Here is a 21883-nt window from a genome sequence, read left to right on the forward strand (position 1 = left end):
GGCAATGGGAGGAGACGGCAGGACTTAGAGAACCGATCCACAATGACCAGAACGGTAGTGTTCCCCTGAGATGGGGGAAGATCAGTAAGAAAATCTACCGAGAGATATGGGAGGGGTTGTAACTTCCCTCTAGGCAGATGCCTAGGAGCCTTACTCTGAGCGCATACCGAACAGGAAGAGACATAGAGCTTCACATCCTTAGCTAAGGTGGGCCACCAGTATTTCCCCCTAAGACCCCCACTGTCCTATCAATCCCCGGATGACCCAAAGAAGGTAGTGTGTGAGCCCACCGAATCAATTTATCAAGGACACCAAGCGGCACGTACCTAAGACCGGTCGGACACTGTGAAGGCGCAGGTTCAACCCTCAACGCCCGCTCGATGTCCGCGTCCACCTCCATACCACCGGGGCCACCAGCCGAGAGGCTGGAAGGATGGGAGTGGGATCGATGGACCGGTCCTCTCCTCGCTGCTCGAATATACTCCAGATTGCGGTGGTCAGATTGCGGTGGTCAGTCCAGATGAGGAAAGGATGTTTAGCCCCCTAGCCAGTGTCTCCACACCTTCAGGGCTTTTACCATAGCTAGTAACTCCCGGTCCCCCACATCATAGTTCCGCTAATAGTTCCGCTTCTTGGAAAAGAAAGCGCAGGGACTGAGCTTCGGTGGCGTGCCCGAGAGCTGTGACAGCACGGCTCCAACCCCAGCCTCGGACGCATCCACCTCCACTATGAATGCTAACGAAGGGTCCGGATGTGCCAACATCAACTGGTTGAAGGCTCCATCAGCCTCGGCCGATGTGGTTCTGCATGCTCTGACACACAGCTAATGAGGTAAGAGAGATCTGAGCAACACATGTGTCCCCTTCAGCAGTGAGGTAATGGGCGCCGCTACTTGGCCAAAACCCGGATAAACCTCCGGTAGTAATTGGCAAACCCTAAAAACCGCTGCACCTGCTTTACCGTGGCAGGAGTCGGCCAATTACGCACGGCGTTAACGCGGTCACACTCCATCACCACCCCCGAGGTGGAAATGCGATAACCCAGGAAGGAAAAGGCTTGTTTGAAGAACACACATTTCTCAGCCTTGACGTATAGGTCGTGCTCCAGCAGTCACCCAAGAGCCTTGCGCAGCAGGGAGACATGCGCGGCGCGTGTGGCAGAATAAATCAAGATGTCATCAATATAGGCTACCACAACATTCTCGTGCAAGTCCCTGAGAATCTCATCTACGAAGGATTGGAAGATGGCTGGAGCATTCTTCAACCCATACGGCATGACGAGGTACTCATAGTGGCCTGATGTGGTACTAAACGCTGTTTTCCACTTGTCTCCTCCCCGAATGCGCACCAGATTATACGCGCTCCTGAGGTCCAGTTTTGTGAAGAAACGCGCTCCGTGGAATGATTCCACAGCCGTAGTGATGACAAGTAGTGGATAACTAAATCCCACTGTGATCGAATTGAGACCTCGATAATCAATGCACGGACGCATAGGGAGCCTGTTTTCTATTGTGTTTCGTGGGTGATTGTTTTCTGTTTTCTGTTGTGTGTCTGCACCAGCCAGAACTGTTTTCGGTTGTCGGTTTATTGTTTTGTTCAGTGTTCAAGTTCTTTATTAAAAGATATGGACACATACCACGCTGCACCTTGGTCTTCTTCTCCTTCCACCGACGACGACCGTTACATATATTGACATTTTGTAGTTGGGCGGCCACCTTGTGCTCCATGGAATATTGATGTATGTATGTTCTGATTTTCTATAAAAAATTTAAAAAATAGTTTCTGTACTTCCTGTTTCCTGCTTTCTGTTCAGCCCCTTCCCAGGTGATTGCCATTCGCCAGGAGAACACCAGTCAGAACAGCGTCACTCTGCAGTGGCACGAGCCTGATCAGCCCAATGGAGTCATACTAGAGTATGACATCAAATACTATGAGAAGGTAGAGTAGATACATACATACATACATACATACATACATACATACATACATACATACATACATACATACATACATACATACATACATACATACATACATACATACATACATACGTACGTACGTACATACATACATACATGCATACATACATACATACATACATACATACATACATACATACATACATACATACATACATACATACATACATATACATACATATATGCGTGTATGTGTCTCTCTGTTTGTGTTGATGTATGCTGATTGATTCGTGAAAGTGACAGCCTAGCAGCAAAGACAAGTTAATTGCTTTGTGGTTCTGCATGCTCTGACACACAGCTAATGAGGTAAGAGAGATCTGAGCAACACACACACAGACCAGGATCCCCCACAGTGGGGGTGGTCACTGGAGACTTGAGGTTGTGTGTATAGAGTGAATAGTGTCATACACACACACACACACACACACACGCCTGGATAGTACAGACAGATTAGTGTGGCTGCTGTGTTGTTATCTTAATCTGTGCAAACTCCTGGGGTTACTACTGGATAAATCTGCAATATAAACACTGCTTGGGCAGCAGACTGTCTTTATCACAGCTCTCCTCCACCAGGATAAGGAGCAGCAGAGTTACTCCACCCTGAAGGCCAAGGGGACCATGGCCCGGGTGTCTGGCCTGAAGCCTGGTACCAGGTACATTTTTCAGGTCCGGGCCAGAACCTCGGCAGGCTGCGGACGCTTCAGCCAGAATGTGGAGATCCAGACAGGGAAAGCAAGTAAGAGAATGAGAGTAGCATTATTTTAATTTGTAAAATCTCTCACTAGGTTTAGAAGTGCTTTGTATTCTATTGGTGTCTATTGGTGCCAACCTATCTGTAGAGTTTTTACAGACTTTACTGTAATATTTATTGTAGTGTTTTTGCAGACTACTGTAGTATGCTATAGTATTCACTATAGTACTATAGAAAAAACACTACAATAAATACCAACGTATTTTCCACAAAAACAATACTATAGTATACTACGGTCTTGTCTGCAAAACACTACAATGAGTACTATAGCATACTAAAGTTATGTACGCAAAAACACTACAGTAAATACTACGGTATACTACAGTAATGTCTTCAAACAGACTGCTGTGAACACTACAGTAATGTCTGCAAAAACACTACAGTGAATACAATAGTATATAAATATAGTAATACTACAGTATTTATACCATAATATATTATAGTATATTTTCATGAGGGACAGAATGGTGCTGGGTTGAAGAGCCATGAATGTCAGTGGGACCAGGAAGCCTTCAGACAATCCCTTAATGCTATAGATCTGTGCTTTGTGTGAGGGCCACCCCTGTCAGGAAAGCTGCTGCTGCAGACCTAAGCCTCAAAGAGCACTGAACACACACACACACACACACTCACACAAACTGGTTGTGTTGTTGTATGTCCAGTTCCTCCGCGCTACGACACTATGACCGTCATCTGGATCTGTATGGCGCTGGTCTCTGGCCTCGTCACCTTCCTGGCCATCGTCATCTGCAGGAAACGGCAAGGCAACCCTTTCTTACACTACACCACTACCCGTGATGTGGACGAGTCCTCTCTGACTCTACGTCACTCATATACGTATGTGGAATATTTTTTACTCTACCTTAACAAGGGTTCAAGTAAATTATACCATTGTCTCCATAGGATTAATTTATTTTATCATCAACATTCGTATTAGTATTTTCTTTTTTTTATCCATAATCTGTCTCTGATGTCGTATACGCATATGCATTGATATCCATAGGATGACCTCTAATCCCCTCTTGAGGGATTCTGTAGCTCAGTTAGTAGGGCATGGCTCTTGCCATTCCAAGATAGTGGGTTTGATTCCTGGGACCACCCATCCATAAATAACGTATGCAAGCATGACTGTAAGGTGTATTTGATAAAAGAGTCTGATAAATGGATGAAATAAATGTACCCCCATAGGCTCCAGTGCTACAGTAACTGTCTATTTTCAGTCCAACAGTCCCACAATCCCACAGCACAGGAAACCAAGGAGATGGTCTCTAACTTTGTTCCACTAATGCTTTTAAATAGCCCAGAGTAGTTCTCACTCTAGAGTATGGCATGTGTTTGTTAGCAGTGGAAAGTCAGGTCATCTCCCAGAGTTTCTGCATGGGTAATGTTCAGACCCAATTTTGTACTTCTAAACAGTCAGTTTAATTATTACGGCTGTTCATGTTAGTTAAATAATAATGCTAATGTTTTCACTTATCCCTCTCCTTCTCTCTTTTGATGTCTAGAATTTACATCTTCCACAAATAATTTGTGGATTTATTTCCAACTTCAATGCATGTTAGCGTTTTCAAGCGGAGTCTGAAAGATAGAATGAGAGGAAAACCATGAGAAGTGTGGTGTATCCCCGTGTGACTCTAAACTATTCTAAACTACTGTTTGATATACAGACACTGTGGCTATAGCAAGGCCTTCCAGGACTCTGATGAGGAGAAGATGCACTACCAGAATGGCCATGGTATGTTTGTATTATTATTATTACTGGTATATTTTTATTGCCCCCCCCAGCCTTCACTCCAGTAACTTGCCTGTTTAAATAAAGGTAAATAAAATAAAATAATTTTCATCCTCAGTGTACACAGTTCACTTCCCGTTTGATTCAGATTTATTGAGGTACAAAATCTCAGTACTGCAGTCTCTCTCTCCCTCCTCTCCCTCTGTCTCTCTCTCTCTCTCTCCCACCCTCCCTTTTCTCTCGCTGTCTCTCTCTGTATCTCCTCTCTCTCTCTCTCTCTCTCTCTCTCTCTCTCTCTCTCTCTCTCTCTCTCTTTCTCTCTCTGTGTCTCTCTTCCCTTCTCTTTCTCCCTCGCTTTCCTGCGACAGTCTCATGTAAGCATATTGTTTCCATCCAGTGGTATGTGACCAGATGCTAATGTTGTTTATTTTAGTGTCATTCCCCGACGTGCGATTCTACATCGACCCACACACCTACGAGGACCCCTGCCAGGCCGTCCACGAGTTTGCCCGAGAAATTGAAGCTTCCAGGATCAGAATAGAGAAAGTCATTGGGTCAGGTAAACTGAAAATCATTGGCTGAAGTAAAGGCTGCGGTGTGCAGCGGAGAGGAATGGCACAGTGGAATCAGAGCGTTACATGGGGCTGTCAATCAAACACAGAGACACACAGGGAATAATAACATCACACTGGCAAAGCAGGACATAGTAGGCGTTATAATCATGGCTGTTAACAATGACCTTTAGGGTTGTAGTTGTTGATAAGACACATTAGACAGAAAGGGAAAGGGGAAGGAATGTAATGATGTGTTCTGTGACTTTTCAAAGCACAAAGCAGGAGATGAGATTAGGAAACAATTTATTTTTGTCCGAATGAATCTATCACTCAATGAATAGATTAGTCTATATTGTGGTCGTCGGGGAGGAGTACACCTAAACGTGTGTGTGTGTGCAGGTGAGTTTGGGGAGGTGTGTTACGGGCGGATGCGTCTCCCAGGGAAGAGAGACATTCCGGTGGCTTTGAAGACACTGAAGGCAGGATACAGTGACAAGCAGAGGAGGGACTTCCTGGCTGAGGCATCAATCATGGCCCAGTTTGACCACCCTAACATCATTCACCTGGAGGGAGTGGTCACACGCAGTAAGATTCCATTTGATTTGATTCAACTCCATTTTCAGTTTGAGGCAATTCAATGTCTTTGCTGTGTATGAATTCAATTCAAGAAGAAAGTACATACGCCCATAGAAATAAGAATTAATAGAATGGGCTACCCCCTCCGTCCCTTACTCCCTTACCCCCCTCCATCCCTTACCTTCCCTTACCCCCCCCCCTTACTCCCTTACTCCCTTACCCCCTCCGTCCCTTACCTTCCCTTACCCCCTCCGTCCCTTACCTTCCCTTACCCCCTCCGTCCCTTACTCCCTTACTCCCTTACCCCCTCCGTCCCTTACTCCCTTACCCCCCTCCATCCCTTACCTTCCCTTACCCCCCTCCCCCCCTTACTCCCTTACTCCCTTACCCCCCTCTGTCCCTTACTCCCTTACCCCCTCCATCCCTTACTCCCTTACTCCCTTACCCCCTCCGTCCCTTACTCTCTTACTCCCTTACCCCCTCCATCCCTTACTCCCTTACTCCCTTACCCCCTCCCCCTTACTCCCTTACTCCCTTACCCCCTCCGTCCCTTACTCCCTTACCCCCTCCATCCCTTACCTTCCCTTACCCCCCCCCCCCCCTTACTCCCTTACTCCCTTACCCCCTCCGTCCCTTACTCCCTTACACCCCTCCATCCCTTACCTTCCCTTACCCCCTCCCCCTTACTCCCTTACTCCCTTACCCCCTCCGTCCCTTACTCCCTTACACCCCTCCATCCCTTACCTTCCCTTACCCCCTCCTTCCCTCATTCACCCTACCTTACTCCCCCCTCCCTCCCTCTCTCCCCTCACTATTTTACCCTCCTTCCCCCTCCCTCCTTACTCCCTTTCCTCCCTCCCTTCCTATTTTACCCCCCCAGGTAAACCAGTCATGATCATCACTGAGTACATGGAGAATGGATCTCTGGACTCTTTCCTGAGGGTTTGTTGCTTTTTAAAGGATTTCTCATACACTCTCACTCTCCCTCTCTCCCACTCTCTCTCTCTCTTTCTTTCTCTTGTAGAGAAATTATTTTTGAAGCACTTGACATCTGAAATCTCAATCAATATGCCTCTAACTAACACTACAATCTCTCTCAATCTCAATCCCCGTTCTTCTCCTCCTCATCTCCTCCTCTCAGAGACATGATGGTCAGTTCACTATAATCCAGTTGGTGGGTGTGATGCGTGGCATCGCGGCGGGTATGACCTACCTGGCAGACCTGGGATACATCCACCGCGACCTGGCAGCTCGTAACATCCTGGTCAACAGCAACATGGTGTGTAAGGTGTCTGACTTCGGCCTGTCCAGAGTCCTGGAGGACGATCCTGATGCAGCATACACCACCAGCGTGAGTTCACACTCTCATGATACATTCTAAAACTCTAATATGTACTAGATCATAAAACTGTTGTAGCCCGAGTTCTCTAGTTCTAGTTCTGTTTTCTATTCAGTGGTGATGCCAGTGGTTGTTCTAGTTCTGGTTGTAGTGCGTTTCTGTTCCCTTCAGGGTGGTAAGATTCCAATCCGCTGGACAGCGCCGGAGGCCATCGCCTACAGGAAGTTCTCCTCTTCCAGTGACGTGTGGAGCTATGGCGTGGTCATGTGGGAGGTCATGTCATATGGGGAGAGGCCATACTGGAACCTCACCAACAGAGATGTGAGTGGATTGGAGAGGACACGCACACACACACAGTATATAGTACATGCAAATCACACATACACTCATAAGAAAACATGTGTGTAATGATACCTGCATATCTCTCTCTCTTGCTCTTTCTGTGTGTGTGTGTGTGTGTGTGTGTGTGTGTGTGTGTGTGTGTGTGTGTGTGTGTGTGTGTGTGTGTGTGTGTGTGTGTGTGTGTGTGTGTGTGTGTGTGTGTGTGTGTGTGTGTGTGTGTGTGTGTGTGTGTGTGTGTGTGTGTGTGTATAGGTGATAAAGTCAGTAGAGGAGGGCTACAGGCTACCTGCTCCTATGGGCTGTTCAGGTGCTCTACACACTCTCATGCTGGACTGCTGGCAGAAGGACCGCAACGAGAGGCCCCGGTTCTGCCAGATCGTTACAGTTTTAGACAAGCTGATCCGGAACCCGGAGAACCCCAAGTCCATGGACACGCTGTGCAGGTGAACAGGCTGCTAGACAGCCATCGCCGGGGCAAACATCGCTTGGGCAATATATTGTCTGGACAACGCACTGCAAATTCACTCTCAACTCATCTGTCAAACATGAGCTGTGGGATAAAGTTACAGCCCAAAGTTTCCCTCAAACTTCCCCGGCTGACGCAAGGGAGACAGGTTGCCTTAAGAGAGCAAGGAACGGCCTTGTTCGTTTTCCAATAAGCTCATCTCTGATAGACATGCGCTCTGTTAAATAAGAGCCTGGCTGTGATATTGACATTGATAGTCCGGGAATCAGAGAGCAGAGTGAAGAGCGGCTCGAGTTAGACTTGGACCTGTGTTAAATTGCTTCTTTCAGATCCATGGTCCCAGAGAGCTACTGGTGCATGTCGGGGAGATGGAGGGATGAGGAGAAGAGGAGGAGAGGAGGAGGAGGGGGTGTTAAGGATTTTTCTCCGTATTAATCTAGCCAAACCAGCCATCCTGCAATCAGAGCAGCCACCCCTTCTCTATCATTTTAACAGCTATTGATTTTCTGCCTTAGCTGCTAGTGCATTTCAACACCTATTTTCCTCTCCACCTCTTTTTTTCCACATCTCTCCCTTCTGTCTGTGTGTTTGTCCTATCTCCTTTTCTTCCTCTTTTCTCTCTTTCTCACTCTTTCTCTCAGGTTAGGCACACCTCCCATGATGGACAGAAGTATCCCAGACTTCAGCAGCTGTAGTTCTGTGGATGAGTGGCTGGACACCATCAAGATGGGCCGATACAAGGACCATTTTGCTGCAGGAGGCTACCTGACTCTAGGCCACGTCATAGGCATGAACCAAGGGTGAGAGGCAAGGCCATAGCATAATTCTCCAATCACATCATCCACATGTCATTGATGCTTATAAGAGTAATTTAGGCTGTCTGATGAGTGTGTTCATGTGTGACTCTGCCCCATCTCCATGTGTCCCACAGGGATATCCACAGGCTGGGGGTGACACTGATGGGCCACCAGAAGAAGATCATGACCAGTGTACAGCTGATGCGTGTCCAGGTGCTCAACAGAAGTGTGCCCTCGGTGCACGTATAACTTCAGCCTCAAGGCTTCTCCATCCAGCCGATTTTCAAATCTAGCCCCAGGCTTCTGAGGCCTAGTCGGAACTCATGGGAATTGATCTATGACTATCAGAGAAACTACAATGTCCGGATGACATTTTGGTTAACTTTTCCAGACCTCTTCTTTGAGAGATTGAAACTTCAAGAGTACAGATATGAAGGGACTTGAGTACCATAGCCTTTGTTTTTCCTATTCAGATATGTTTCATGTCTTGTTTGTAAAAATGTATGGACTGCCTTAATCTCCACAAATGATTTAAATGTTGTTGTATACAAAGAGAGATTCTATTCATATTAATGTATCAGTTAAGTATACGTTACAATGGATCTGAGTGATAGCCTAACATACAGTAAGCGAGAGACTGGCAGGGGCTGGAGCACTGAGCTGTGTCCCGCAGCACACAGCTTCTCCTATGGTTCCCCTGAGAACTGGCCCCAGGCCCCTGTCGACTTGGCACAAGAAGACCCTGGACCTGAAACTGACAGTGGACAAACAGCAACAACCTACTCGACTCACCAGAAATTCCAAGTCTCCTCCACTAAGAAGGAGGCCAGTTCCAGTTTGGCTATGAAAGACTGTACGGAGTCACAATCTCACACAGTAAACTTTCGAAGGACCCTAGGAGAGAAGCACTGTGTTCTCTCCCTGGTTCAGCTGTGTAGCACACAACTACTGTAGAGCAGATGTATGGATGATGACTCATTGTGATTATTATGTTTTGACTCTGTGGTGGTAAGGACAAAACAAGGAATAGGGAAAGTGCTATATGTGGAATGTTTTTATCTAAATACTCTGAAAACAATATTATTGACGGTCCTAGTTCCACTGTGCAATCAAGATAATGGTTTTCTAATGCACCTATGTTTGATTTCTAGTGGTCTATGTCTCTTTTTATTAGAGAAGAAGCTCATTATATTCCCTGAATATGCATTGTATAACTATGGTGACATTTCAATAATGTTTCCACATTTTTCTCCTGAGACACTTTTTTTTTAAACAATGGAGTTCAATAGAAATTCCATATTTTATGAACGTATGTTTTATTAGATCTATCAATTGACAAACAGCCTTCTGTTTTCTATACCAGTACATACCTACAGTCACTACAACAGGATGTACTAACCTCTGTCTGAAATTAGGGGCTCTATTCAATCAGTATCGGTGAATCGTTACAGATTGCTCAATAGGTATTTTAAGGTAATTTCCGATTAAGTCGAAATATGCAGGGTTTAACGTGAATGCTGTCTCCACTAACGCAGGAACATTGCCTTTACATTTCAATCACGCTGTAACGTTGAACATCCGCAATACGGATTGAATAGAGCCCTAGGTCTATTTGCTCTCAAACAAAATTCAAAAGACAAAAGCTTTTTGCAAAGATTGATGGATCATCCTTGTTTGTCATGTTGAATCATATAATACAAATAGTGACTGAAAAAGCAATACCCCTCTGTCTGCACGACTCAGTGCTGAGTCCACTGCCATGATTCACCTGGGAATAAATAAAATGGGTTTAACACAACTGACCTGTCTCGCTTGGGATGTTGCAGAATCTTTCACATTCCAATTCGGAACACAACACAGTGACTAATGTAGGAATGAATAGAAATTGAACAAAACAGGGTTAGGGTTACAGTAATGGATTTTGGTTTGGTTAGGGTGTGATTTGGGTGGGCATTCTATGTTCTTTATTTCTTTGTCTCTGTCCGAGTGTGGTTCCCAATCAGAGGCAGCTGTCTATCGTTGTCTCTGATTGGGGATCATACTTAGGCAGCCCTTTTCCCTCCTTCTGTGTGGGATCTTGTCTTTGTTTGAGTGCAGGTAGTTTGCACAACGAAGCTATTCGGGTCGTTGTATTCTTTATTGTTTTGTCTTTTCCAAAGTTTCACTTTGTTAATAAATTATGTGGAACTCAAAGTACGCTGCGCCTTGGTCTCATCCTTCATCCAACGACACCCGTGACATAGGGCCTATGTGTGTGGACATGAAGCTTGGGTTAGGGTTGTGGTTAGGGTCTATCCAGGATGTGGGCATGTAGTTTGGGTTATGGTTGGGGTTAGGGTTAGGGTTGTGGTTAGGGTCTATCCAGGATGTGGGCATGTAGTTTGGGTTATGGTTGGGGTTAGGGTTAGGGTTGTGGTTAGGGTCTATCCAGGATGTGGGCATGTAGTTTGGGTTATGGTTGGGGTTAGGGTTAGGATTAGGGTTGTGGTTAGGGTCTATCCAGGATGTGGGCATGTAGTTTGGGTTATGGTTGGGGTTAGGGTTAGGGTTGTGGTTAGGGTCTATCCAGGATGTGGGCATGTAGTTTGGGTTATGGTTGGGGTTAGGGTTAGGGTTGTGGTTAGGGTCTATCCAGGATGTGGGCATGTAGTTTGGGTTATGGTTGGGGTTAGGGTTAGGGTTGTGGTTAGGGTCTATCCAGGATGTGGGCATGTAGTTTGGGTTATGGTTGGGGTTAGGGTTAGGGTTAGGGTTGTGGTTAGGGTCTATCCAGGATGTGGGCATGTAGTTTGGGTTATGGTTGGGGTTAGAGTTAGGGTTAGGGTTGTGGTTAGGGTCTATCCAGGATGTGGGCATGTAGTTTGGGTTATGGTTGGGGTTAGGGTTAGGGTTAGGGTTGTGGTTAGGGTCTATCCAGGATGTGGGCATGTAGTTTGGGTTATGGTTGGGGTTAGGGTTAGGGTTGTGGTTAGGGTCTATCCAGGATGTGGGCATGTAGTTTGGGTTATGGTTGGGGTTAGTGTTAGGGTTGATAATAGCTATGTTTTGGGTTGATCCGGAGTGTGACCTATACATTCCATCCCTGGATTTAGGTATGTTTTAAACCATTTCACCAGAAGTTCATTGAAGCTGAGGTTAAGGTTAGGGTTAGTGTTCGGGTTGATCCATGGTGTGGCCTTGGAGCTACACATTCCGTCCCTGGATTGGGGTAAGTTTTAATACATTTCACTTGAAGTTCACCGAGGCTAGGGTTAAGGTTAGGGTTAAAAAAAGATATTTGATGAAAAATTGTATTTGTCCTTACTGTAGCTCAGTTGGTAGAGCATGGCGCTTGTAACGCCAGGGTAGTGGGTTCGATTCCCGGGACCACCCATACGTAGAATGTATGCACACATGACTGTAAGTCGCTTTGGATAAAAGCGTCTGCTAAATGGCATATATATATATATATATATACTGCTATTAGCCGATACAAACACATTGAATAACATATTCACTTCATGGAACAACAGGTAGTCCCCAAAAACAAATCTAAAGGAAGTTTGTTCTGAAGTGTCTGTCCTAGTATATCTGAGAGATATAAGAAAGATCAGAATATATATATTTATTTTTCCCACTGGTACCGGGAGAACCTCAGATGAGACGTGAGGCCTGTGGGTGTCCAAGGGCAAAACAACCCACATGTACAGTACGTGTTCGTGAGACACTTACCTTTCCACAAACTATTCAGATGCTACAGACAGAAGTTGGAAGTACTGACTTCAGACCGGTCACAAGACACTTGTGGGGGACATAGAGCAAAAGAGATCTTCTCTTTCCATAGAGGGATCATAATATATTTCCTAGGCCAAACCGTTACTTTACATATTCTAAGTAAGAACCGTCCAGAGTAGTGATGCTAGTCAGGTGGGCGGATGCGGGCAGCGAATGGTTGAAAAGCATGCTTTTGGTTTTACTGGAATTTAAGAGCAGTTGGAGGCCACGGAAGGAATAGTAAAGTAAAGTACAGATACCACAAAAAAAAGTATTTTTACTTAAGTACTTTACACCACTGTGTGCTTGTAATAGTTTGTATGCCAAACCTTTCGGACGCTACAGACAATTTTGTGAGAAGATTTTTGGGAAGTCTCATGGTCTGATATGATATGAATTGTGGACAAGAAGCTAGGGTTAGGGTTAGTGCTCGGGCTGATCTGAGTTGTGGACAAGAAGCTAGGGTTAGGGTTAGGGTTAGTGCTAGGGCTGATCTGAGTTGTGGACAAGAAGCTAGGGTTAGGGTTAGGTTTACTGCTGGGGTTGACCTGAGTTGTGGACAAGAATCTAGGGTTAGGGTTAGGTTTAGTGCTGGGGTTGATCTGAGTTGTGGACAAGAATCTAGGGTTAGGGTTAGGTTTACTGCTGGGGTTGATCTGAGTTGTGGACAAGAAGCTAGGGTTAGGGTTAGGGTTAGTGCTAGGGCTGATCTGAGTTGTGGACAAGAAGCTAGGGTTAGGGTTAGGGTTAGTGCTAGGGCTAATCTGAGTTGTGGACAAGAAGCTAGGGTTAGGGTTAGGTTTAGTGCTGGGGTTGATCTGAGTTGTGAACAAGAAGCTAGGGTTAGGGTTAGGTTTAGTGCTGGGGTTGATCTGAGTTGTGAACAAGAAGCTAGGGTTAGGGTTAGGGTTAGTGCTAGGGCTGATCTGAGTTGTGGACAAGAAGCTAGGGTTAGGGTTAGGTTTACTGCTGGCTTTGATCTGAGTTGTGGACAAGAAGCTAGGGTTAGGGTTAGGTTTAGTGCTGGGGTTGATCTGAGTTGTGGACAAGAAGCTAGGGTTAGGGTTAGGTTTACTGCTGGGGTTGATCTGAGTTGTGGACAAGAAGCTAGGGTTAGGGTTAGTGCTCGGGCTGATCTGAGTTGTGGACAAGAAGCTAGGGTTAGGGTTAGTGCTAGGGCTGATCTGAGTTGTGGACAAGAAGCTAGGGTTAGGGTTAGTGCTAGGGCTGATCTGAGTTGTGGACAAGAAGCTAGGGTTAGGGTTAGGTTTAGTGCTGGGGTTGATCTGAGTTGTGGACAAGAAGCTAGGGTTAGGGTTAGTGCTAGGGCTGATCTGAGTTGTGGACAAGAAGCTAGGGTTAGGGTTAGTGCTAGGGCTGATCTGAGTTGTGGACAAGAAGATAGGGTTAGGGTTAGGTTTAGTGCTGGGGTTGATCTGAGTTGTGGACAAGAAGCTAGGGTTAGGATTAGGGTTAGTGCTAGGGCTGATCTGAGTTGTGGACAAGAAGCTAGGGTTAGGGTTAGGTTTACTGCTGGGGTTGATCTGAGTTGTGGACAAGAATCTAGGGTTAGGGTTAGGTTTAGTGCTGGGGTTGATCTGAGTTGTGGACAAGAATCTAGGGTTAGGGTTAGGTTTAGTGCTGGGGTTGATCTGAGTTGTGGACAAGAAGCTAGGGTTAGGGTTAGGTTTACTGCTGGGGTTGATCTGAGTTGTGGACAAGAAGCTAGGGTTAGGGTTAGTGCTAGGGCTGATCTGAGTTGTGGACAAGAAGCTAGGGTTAGGGTTAGGTTTAGTGCTGGGGTTGATCTGAGTTGTGGACAAGAAGCTAGGGTTAGGGTTAGTGCTAGGGCTGATCTGAGTTGTGGACAAGAAGCTAGGGTTAGGGTTAGTGCTAGGGCTGATCTGAGTTGTGGACAAGAAGCTAGGGTTAGGGTTAGGTTTAGTGCTGGGGTTGATCTGAGTTGTGGACAAGAAGCTAGGGTTAGGATTAGGGTTAGTGCTAGGGCTGATCTGAGTTGTGGACAAGAAGCTAGGGTTAGGGTTAGGTTTACTGCTGGGGTTGATCTGAGTTGTGGACAAGAATCTAGGGTTAGGGTTAGGTTTAGTGCTGGGGTTGATCTGAGTTGTGGACAAGAATCTAGGGTTAGGGTTAGGTTTACTGCTGGGGTTGATCTGAGTTGTGGACAAGAAGCTAGGGTTAGGGTTAGGTTTAGTGCTGGGGTTGATCTGAGTTGTGGACAAGAAGCTAGGGTTAGGGTTAGGTTTACTGCTGGGGTTGATCTGAGTTGTGGACAAGAAGCTAGGGTTAGGGTTAGTGCTAGGGCTGATCTGAGTTGTGGACAAGAAGCTAGGGTTAGGGTTAGGGTTAGTGCTAGGGCTAATCTGAGTTGTGGACAAGAAGCTAGGGTTAGGGTTAGGTTCAGTGCTGGGGTTGATCTGAGTTGTGGACAAGAAGCTAGGGTTAGGGTTAGTGCTAGGGCTGATCTGAGTTGTGGACAAGAAGCTAGGGTTAGGGTTAGGTTTAGTGCTGGGGTTGATCTGAGTTGTGGACAAGAAGCTAGGGTTAGGGTTAGGTTTAGTGCAGGGGTTGATCTGAGTTGTGGACAAGAAGCTAGGGTTAGGGTTAGGTTTACTGCTGGCTTTGAACTGAGTTGTGGACAAGAAGCTAGGGTTAGGGTTAGGTTTAGTGCTGGGGTTGATCTGAGTTGTGGACAAGAAGGGCTAGGGTTAGTGGGTTAGGTTTAGTGCTGGGGTTGATCTGAGTTGTGGACAAGAAGCTAGGGTTAGGGTTAGGTTTAGTGCTGGGGTTGATCTGAGTTGTGGACAAGAAGCTAGGGTTAGTGGGTTAGGTTTACTGGTTTGGCTTTGAACTGAGTTGTGGACAAGAAGCTAGGGTTAGGGTTAGGTTTAGTGCTGGGGTTGATCTGAGTTGTGGACAAGAAGCTAGGGTTAGGGTTAGGTTTAGTGCTGGGGTTGATCTGAGTTGTGGACAAGAAGCTAGGGTTAGGGTTAAGTTTAGTGCTGGGGTTGATCTGAGTTGTGAACAAGAAGCTAGGGTTAGGGTTAGGTTTAGTGCTGGGGTTGATCTGAGTTGTGGACAAGAAGCTAGGGTTAGGGTTAGGTTTACTGCTTGGGTTGATCTGAGTTGTGGACAAGAAGCTAGGGTTAGGGTTAGGTTTACTGCTTGGGTTGATCTGAGTTGTGGACAAGAAGCTAGGGTTAGGTTTAGTGCTGGGGTTGATCTGAGTTGTGGACAAGAAGCTAGGGTTAGGGTTAGGTTTACTGCTGGGGCTGATCTGAGTTGTGGACAAGAAGCTAGGGTTAGGGTTAGGTTTACTGCTGGGGTTGATCTGAGTTGTGGACAAGAATCTAGGGTTAGGGTTAGGTTTAGTGCTGGGGTTGATCTGAGTTGTGGACAAGAATCTAGGGTTAGGGTTAGGTTTAGTGCTGGGGTTGATCTGAGTTGTGGACAAGAAGCTAGGGTTAGGGTTAGGTTTACTGCTGGGGTTGATCTGAGTTGTGGACAAGAAGCTAGGGTTAGGGTTAGTGCTAGGGCTGATCTGAGTTGTGGACAAGAAGCTAGGGTTAGGGTTAGGTTTAGTGCTGGGGTTGATCTGAGTTGTGGACAAGAAGCTAGGGTTAGGGTTAGTGCTAGGGCTGATCTGAGTTGTGGACAAGAAGCTAGGGTTAGGGTTAGTGCTAGGGCTGATCTGAGTTGTGGACAAGAAGCTAGGGTTAGGGTTAGGTTTAGTGCTGGGGTTGATCTGAGTTGTGGACAAGAAGCTAGGGTTAGGATTAGGGTTAGTGCTAGGGCTGATCTGAGTTGTGGACAAGAAGCTAGGGTTAGGGTTAGGTTTAGTGCTGGGGTTGATCTGAGTTGTGGACAAGAAGCTAGGGTTAGGGTTAGGTTTAGTGCTGGGGTTGATCTGAGTTGTGGACAAGAAGCTAGGGTTAGGGTTAGGTTTACTGCTGGCTTTGAACTGAGTTGTGGACAAGAAGCTAGGGTTAGGGTTAGGTTTAGTGCTGGGGTTGATCTGAGTTGTGGACAAGAAGCTAGGGTTAGGGTTAGGTTTACTGCTGGCTTTGAACTGAGTTGTGGACAAGAAGCTAGGGTTAGGGTTAGGTTTAGTGCTGGGGTTGATCTGAGTTGTGGACAAGAAGCTAGGGTTAGGGTTAGGTTTAGTGCTGGGGTTGATCTGAGTTGTGGACAAGAAGCTAGGGTTAGGGTTAAGTTTAGTGCTGGGGTTGATCTGAGTTGTGAACAAGAAGCTATGGTTAGGGTTAGGTTTAGTGCTGGGGTTGATCTGAGTTGTGGACAAGAAGCTAGGGTTAGGGTTAGGTTTACTGCTTGGGTTGATCTGAGTTGTGGACAAGAAGCTAGGGTTAGGGTTAGGTTTACTGCTTGGGTTGATCTGAGTTGTGGACAAGAAGCTAGGGTTAGGTTTAGTGCTGGGGTTGATCTGAGTTGTGGACAAGAAGCTAGGGTTAGGGTTAGGTTTACTGCTGGGGCTGATCTGAGTTGTGGACAAGAAGCTAGGGTTAGGGTTAGGTTTACTGCTGGGGTTGATCTGAGTTGTGGACAAGAATCTAGGGTTAGGGTTAGGTTTAGTGCTGGGGTTGATCTGAGTTGTGGACAAGAATCTAGGGTTAGGGTTAGGTTTAGTGCTGGGGTTGATCTGAGTTGTGGACAAGAAGCTAGGGTTAGGGTTAGGTTTACTGCTGGGGTTGATCTGAGTTGTGGACAAGAAGCTAGGGTTAGGGTTAGTGCTAGGGCTGATCTGAGTTGTGGACAAGAAGCTAGGGTTAGGGTTAGGTTTAGTGCTGGGGTTGATCTGAGTTGTGGACAAGAAGCTAGGGTTAGGGTTAGTGCTAGGGCTGATCTGAGTTGTGGACAAGAAGCTAGGGTAACCTAGGGTTAGTGCTGGGGTTAGGGTTAGTGCTAGGGCTGATCTGAGTTGTGGACAAGAAGCTAGGGTTAGGGTTAGGTTTAGTGCTGGGGTTGATCTGAGTTGTGGACAAGAAGCTAGGGTTAGGATTAGGGTTAGTGCTAGGGCTGATCTGAGTTGTGGACAAGAAGCTAGGGTTAGGTTAGGTTTACTGCTGGGGTTGATCTGAGTTGTGGACAAGAATCTAGGGTTAGGGTTAGGTTTAGTGCTGGGGTTGATCTGAGTTGTGGACAAGAATCTAGGGTTAGGGTTAGGTTTACTGCTGGGGTTGATCTGAGTTGTGGACAAGAAGCTAGGGTTAGGGTTAGGTTTAGTGCTGGGGTTGATCTGAGTTGTGGACAAGAAGCTAGGGTTAGGGTTAGGTTTACTGCTGGGGTTGATCTGAGTTGTGGACAAGAAGCTAGGGTTAGGGTTAGTGCTAGGGCTGATCTGAGTTGTGGACAAGAAGCTAGGGTTAGGGTTAGGGTTAGTGCTAGGGCTAATCTGAGTTGTGGACAAGAAGCTAGGGTTAGGGTTAGGTTCAGTGCTGGGGTTGATCTGAGTTGTGGACAAGAAGCTAGGGTTAGGGTTAGTGCTAGGGCTGATCTGAGTTGTGGACAAGAAGCTAGGGTTAGGGTTAGGTTTAGTGCTGGGGTTGATCTGAGTTGTGGACAAGAAGCTAGGGTTAGGGTTAGGTTTAGTGCTGGGGTTGATCTGAGTTGTGGACAAGAAGCTAGGGTTAGGGTTAGTGCTAGGGCTGATCTGAGTTGTGGACAAGAAGCTAGGGTTAGGGTTAGGTTTAGTGCTGGGGTTGATCTGAGTTGTGGACAAGAAGCTAGGGTTAGGGTTAGGTTTACTGCTGGCTTTGAACTGAGTTGTGGACAAGAAGCTAGGGTTAGGGTTAGGTTTAGTGCTGGGGTTGATCTGAGTTGTGGACAAGAAGCTAGGGTTAGGGGTTAGGTTTAGTGCTGGGGTTGATCTGAGTTGTGGACAAGAAGCTAGGGGTTAGGGTTAGGTTTAGTGCTGGGGTTGATCTGAGTTGTGGACAAGAAGCTAGGGTTAGGGTTAGGTTTACTGCTGGCTTTGAACTGAGTTGTGGACAAGAAGCTAGGGTTAGGGTTAGGTTTAGTGCTGGGGTTGATCTGAGTTGTGGACAAGAAGCTAGGGTTAGGGTTAGGTTTAGTGCTGGGGTTGATCTGAGTTGTGGACAAGAAGCTAGGGTTAGGGTTAGTGCTAGGGCTGATCTGAGTTGTGGACAAGAAGCTAGGGTTAGGGTTAGGTTTAGTGCTGGGGTTGATCTGAGTTGTGGACAAGAAGCTAGGGTTAGGGTTAGGTTTAGTGCTGGGGTTGATCTGAGTTGTGGACAAGAAGCTAGGGTTAGGGTTAGGTTTACTGCTGGCTTTGAACTGAGTTGTGGACAAGAAGCTAGGGTTAGGGTTAGGTTTAGTGCTGGGGTTGATCTGAGTTGTGGACAAGAAGCTAGGGTTAGGGTTAGGTTTAGTGCTGGGGTTGATCTGAGTTGTGGACAAGAAGCTAGGGTTAGGGTTAAGTTTAGTGCTGGGGTTGATCTGAGTTGTGAACAAGAAGCTAGGGTTAGGGTTAGGTTTAGTGCTGGGGTTGATCTGAGTTGTGGACAAGAAGCTAGGGTTAGGGTTAGGTTTACTGCTTGGGTTGATCTGAGTTGTGGACAAGAAGCTAGGGTTAGGGTTAGGTTTACTGCTTGGGTTGATCTGAGTTGTGGACAAGAAGCTAGGGTTAGGTTTAGTGCTGGGGTTGATCTGAGTTGTGGACAAGAAGCTAGGGTTAGGGTTAGGTTTACTGCTGGGGTTGATCTGAGTTGTGGACAAGAAGCTAGGGTTAGGGTTAGTGCTAGGGCTGATCTGAGTTGTGGACAAGAAGCTAGGGTTAGGGTTAGGTTTAGTGCTGGGGTTGATCTGAGTTGTGGACAAGAAGCTAGGGTTAGGGTTAGGTTTACTGCTGGGGTTGATCTGAGTTGTGGACAAGAAGCTAGGGTTAGGGTTAGGTTTACTGCTTGGGTTGATCTGAGTTGTGGACAAGAAGCTAGGGTTAGGTTTAGTGCTGGGGTTGATCTGAGTTGTGGACAAGAAGCTAGGGTTAGGGTTAGGTTTACTGCTGGGGTTGATCTGAGTTGTGGACAAGAAGCTAGGGTTAGGGTTAGTGCTAGGGCTGATCTGAGTTGTGGACAAGAAGCTAGGGTTAGGGTTAGGTTTAGTGCTGGGGTTGATCTGAGTTGTGGACAAGAAGCTAGGGTTAGGGTTAGGTTTACTGCTGGGGTTGATCTGAGTTGTGGACAAGAAGCTAGGGTTAGGGTTAGTGCTAGGGCTGATCTGAGTTGTGGACAAGAAGCTAGGGTTAGGGTTAGGTTTACTGCTGGGGTTGATCTGAGTTGTGGACAAGAATCTAGGGTTAGGGTTAGGTTTAGTGCTGGGGTTGATCTGAGTTGTGGACAAGAATCTAGGGTTAGGGTTAGGTTTAGTGCTGGGGTTGATCTGAGTTGTGGACAAGAATCTAGGGTTAGGGTTAGGTTTAGTGCTGGGGTTGATCTGAGTTGTGGACAAGAAGCTAGGGTTAGGGTTAGGTTTACTGCTGGGGTTGATCTGAGTTGTGGACAAGAAGCTAGGGTTAGGGTTAGTGCTAGGGCTGATCTGAGTTGTGGACAAGAAGCTAGGGTTAGGGTTAGGTTTAGTGCTGGGGTTGATCTGAGTTGTGGACAAGAGGCTAGGGTTAGGGTTAGTGCTAGGGCTGATCTGAGTTGTGGACAAGAAGCTAGGGTTAGGGTTAGTGCTAGGGCTGATCTGAGTTGTGGACAAGAAGCTAGGGTTAGGGTTAGGTTTAGTGCTGGGGTTGATCTGAGTTGTGGACAAGAAGCTAGGGTTAGGATTAGGGTTAGTGCTAGGGCTGATCTGAGTTGTGGACAAGAAGCTAGGGTTAGGGTTAGGTTTACTGCTGGGGTTGATCTGAGTTGTGGACAAGAATCTAGGGTTAGGGTTAGGTTTAGTGCTGGGGTTGATCTGAGTTGTGGACAAGAATCTAGGGTTAGGGTTAGGTTTACTGCTGGGGTTGATCTGAGTTGTGGACAAGAAGCTAGGGTTAGGGTTAGGTTTAGTGCTGGGGTTGATCTGAGTTGTGGACAAGAAGCTAGGGTTAGGGTTAGGTTTACTGCTGGGGTTGATCTGAGTTGTGGACAAGAAGCTAGGGTTAGGGTTAGTGCTAGGGCTGATCTGAGTTGTGGACAAGAAGCTAGGGTTAGGGTTAGGGTTAGTGCTAGGGCTAATCTGAGTTGTGGACAAGAAGCTAGGGTTAGGGTTAGGTTCAGTGCTGGGGTTGATCTGAGTTGTGGACAAGAATCTAGGGTTAGGGTTAGTGCTAGGGCTGATCTGAGTTGTGGACAAGAAGCTAGGGTTAGGGTTAGGTTTAGTGCTGGGGTTGATCTGAGTTGTGGACAAGAAGCTAGGGTTAGGGTTAGGTTTAGTGCTGGGGTTGATCTGAGTTGTGGACAAGAAGCTAGGGTTAGGGTTAGGTTTACTGCTGGCTTTGAACTGAGTTGTGGACAAGAAGCTAGGGTTAGGGTTAGGTTTAGTGCTGGGGTTGATCTGAGTTGTGGACAAGAAGCTAGGGTTAGGGTTAGGTTTAGTGCTGGGGTTGATCTGAGTTGTGGACAAGAAGCTAGGGTTAGGGTTAGTGCTAGGGCTGATCTGAGTTGTGGACAAGAAGCTAGGGTTAGGGTTAGGTTTAGTGCTGGGGTTGATCTGAGTTGTGGACAAGAAGCTAGGGTTAGGGTTAGGTTTAGTGCTGGGGTTGATCTGAGTTGTGGACAAGAAGCTAGGGTTAGGGTTAGGTTTACTGCTGGCTTTGAACTGAGTTGTGGACAAGAAGCTAGGGTTAGGGTTAGGTTTAGTGCTGGGGTTGATCTGAGTTGTGGACAAGAAGCTAGGGTTAGGGTTAGGTTTAGTGCTGGGGTTGATCTGAGTTGTGGACAAGAAGCTAGGGTTAGGGTTAAGTTTAGTGCTGGGGTTGATCTGAGTTGTGAACAAGAAGCTAGGGTTAGGGTTAGGTTTAGTGCTGGGGTTGATCTGAGTTGTGGACAAGAAGCTAGGGTTAGGGTTAGGTTTACTGCTTGGGTTGATCTGAGTTGTGGACAAGAAGCTAGGGTTAGGGTTAGGTTTACTGCTTGGGTTGATCTGAGTTGTGGACAAGAAGCTAGGGTTAGGTTTAGTGCTGGGGTTGATCTGAGTTGTGGACAAGAAGCTAGGGTTAGGGTTAGGTTTACTGCTGGGGTTGATCTGAGTTGTGGACAAGAAGCTAGGGTTAGGGTTAGTGCTAGGGCTGATCTGAGTTGTGGACAAGAAGCTAGGGTTAGGGCTAGGTTTAGTGCTGGGGTTGATCTGAGTTGTGGACAAGAAGCTAGGGTTAGGGTTAGGTTTACTGCTGGGGTTGATCTGAGTTGTGGACAAGAAGCTAGGGTTAGGGTTAGTGCTAGGGCTGATCTGAGTTGTGGACAAGAAGCTAGGGTTAGGGTTAGGTTTAGTGCTGGGGTTGATCTGAGTTGTGGACAAGAAGCTAGGGTTAGGGTTAGGTTTAGTGCTGGGGTTGATCTGAGTTGTGGACAAGAAGCTAGGGTTAGGGTTAGGTTTACTGCTGGCTTTG

The 21883-nt window shown here is 46.7% G+C and overlaps 2 protein-coding genes across 3 annotated transcripts in view; one reads left to right on the forward strand and one right to left on the reverse strand.

Annotated features, from left to right (window-relative positions):
- LOC118370843 (ephrin type-A receptor 8-like) overlaps nt 1-10728 on the forward strand; it is a 153131-nt gene extending 142403 nt beyond the window's left edge. Inside the window, exons 8-19 of one of the 2 annotated variants that reach the window (XR_008074244.1) lie at nt 1813-1937; nt 2552-2714; nt 3392-3566; nt 4397-4464; nt 4895-5020; nt 5415-5600; nt 6472-6533; nt 6733-6942; nt 7102-7251; nt 7525-7715; nt 8385-8538; nt 8670-8807. Coding sequence is in view for 1 of the 2 variants with exons in the window: in XM_052473469.1 (XP_052329429.1) it covers nt 1813-1937; nt 2552-2714; nt 3392-3566; nt 4397-4464; nt 4895-5020; nt 5415-5600; nt 6472-6533; nt 6733-6942; nt 7102-7251; nt 7525-7715; nt 8380-8538; nt 8670-8784 (1730 nt within the window). In the remaining variant the exon portion in view is untranslated. Of the gene's footprint in view, nt 1-1812; nt 1938-2551; nt 2715-3391; nt 3567-4396; nt 4465-4894; nt 5021-5414; nt 5601-6471; nt 6534-6732; nt 6943-7101; nt 7252-7524; nt 7716-8379; nt 8539-8669 lie in introns of both variants that reach the window. The other variant, XM_052473469.1, reaches the window with a different exon arrangement.
- LOC118400263 (succinate dehydrogenase [ubiquinone] iron-sulfur subunit, mitochondrial-like) overlaps nt 1-21883 on the reverse strand; it is a 401361-nt gene that overhangs the window by 148106 nt on the left and 231372 nt on the right. The window lies entirely within an intron of this gene.

This window comes from Oncorhynchus keta, chromosome 21 (genome assembly GCF_023373465.1).
Source record: "Oncorhynchus keta strain PuntledgeMale-10-30-2019 chromosome 21, Oket_V2, whole genome shotgun sequence".
NCBI lineage: Eukaryota > Metazoa > Chordata > Actinopteri > Salmoniformes > Salmonidae > Oncorhynchus > Oncorhynchus keta.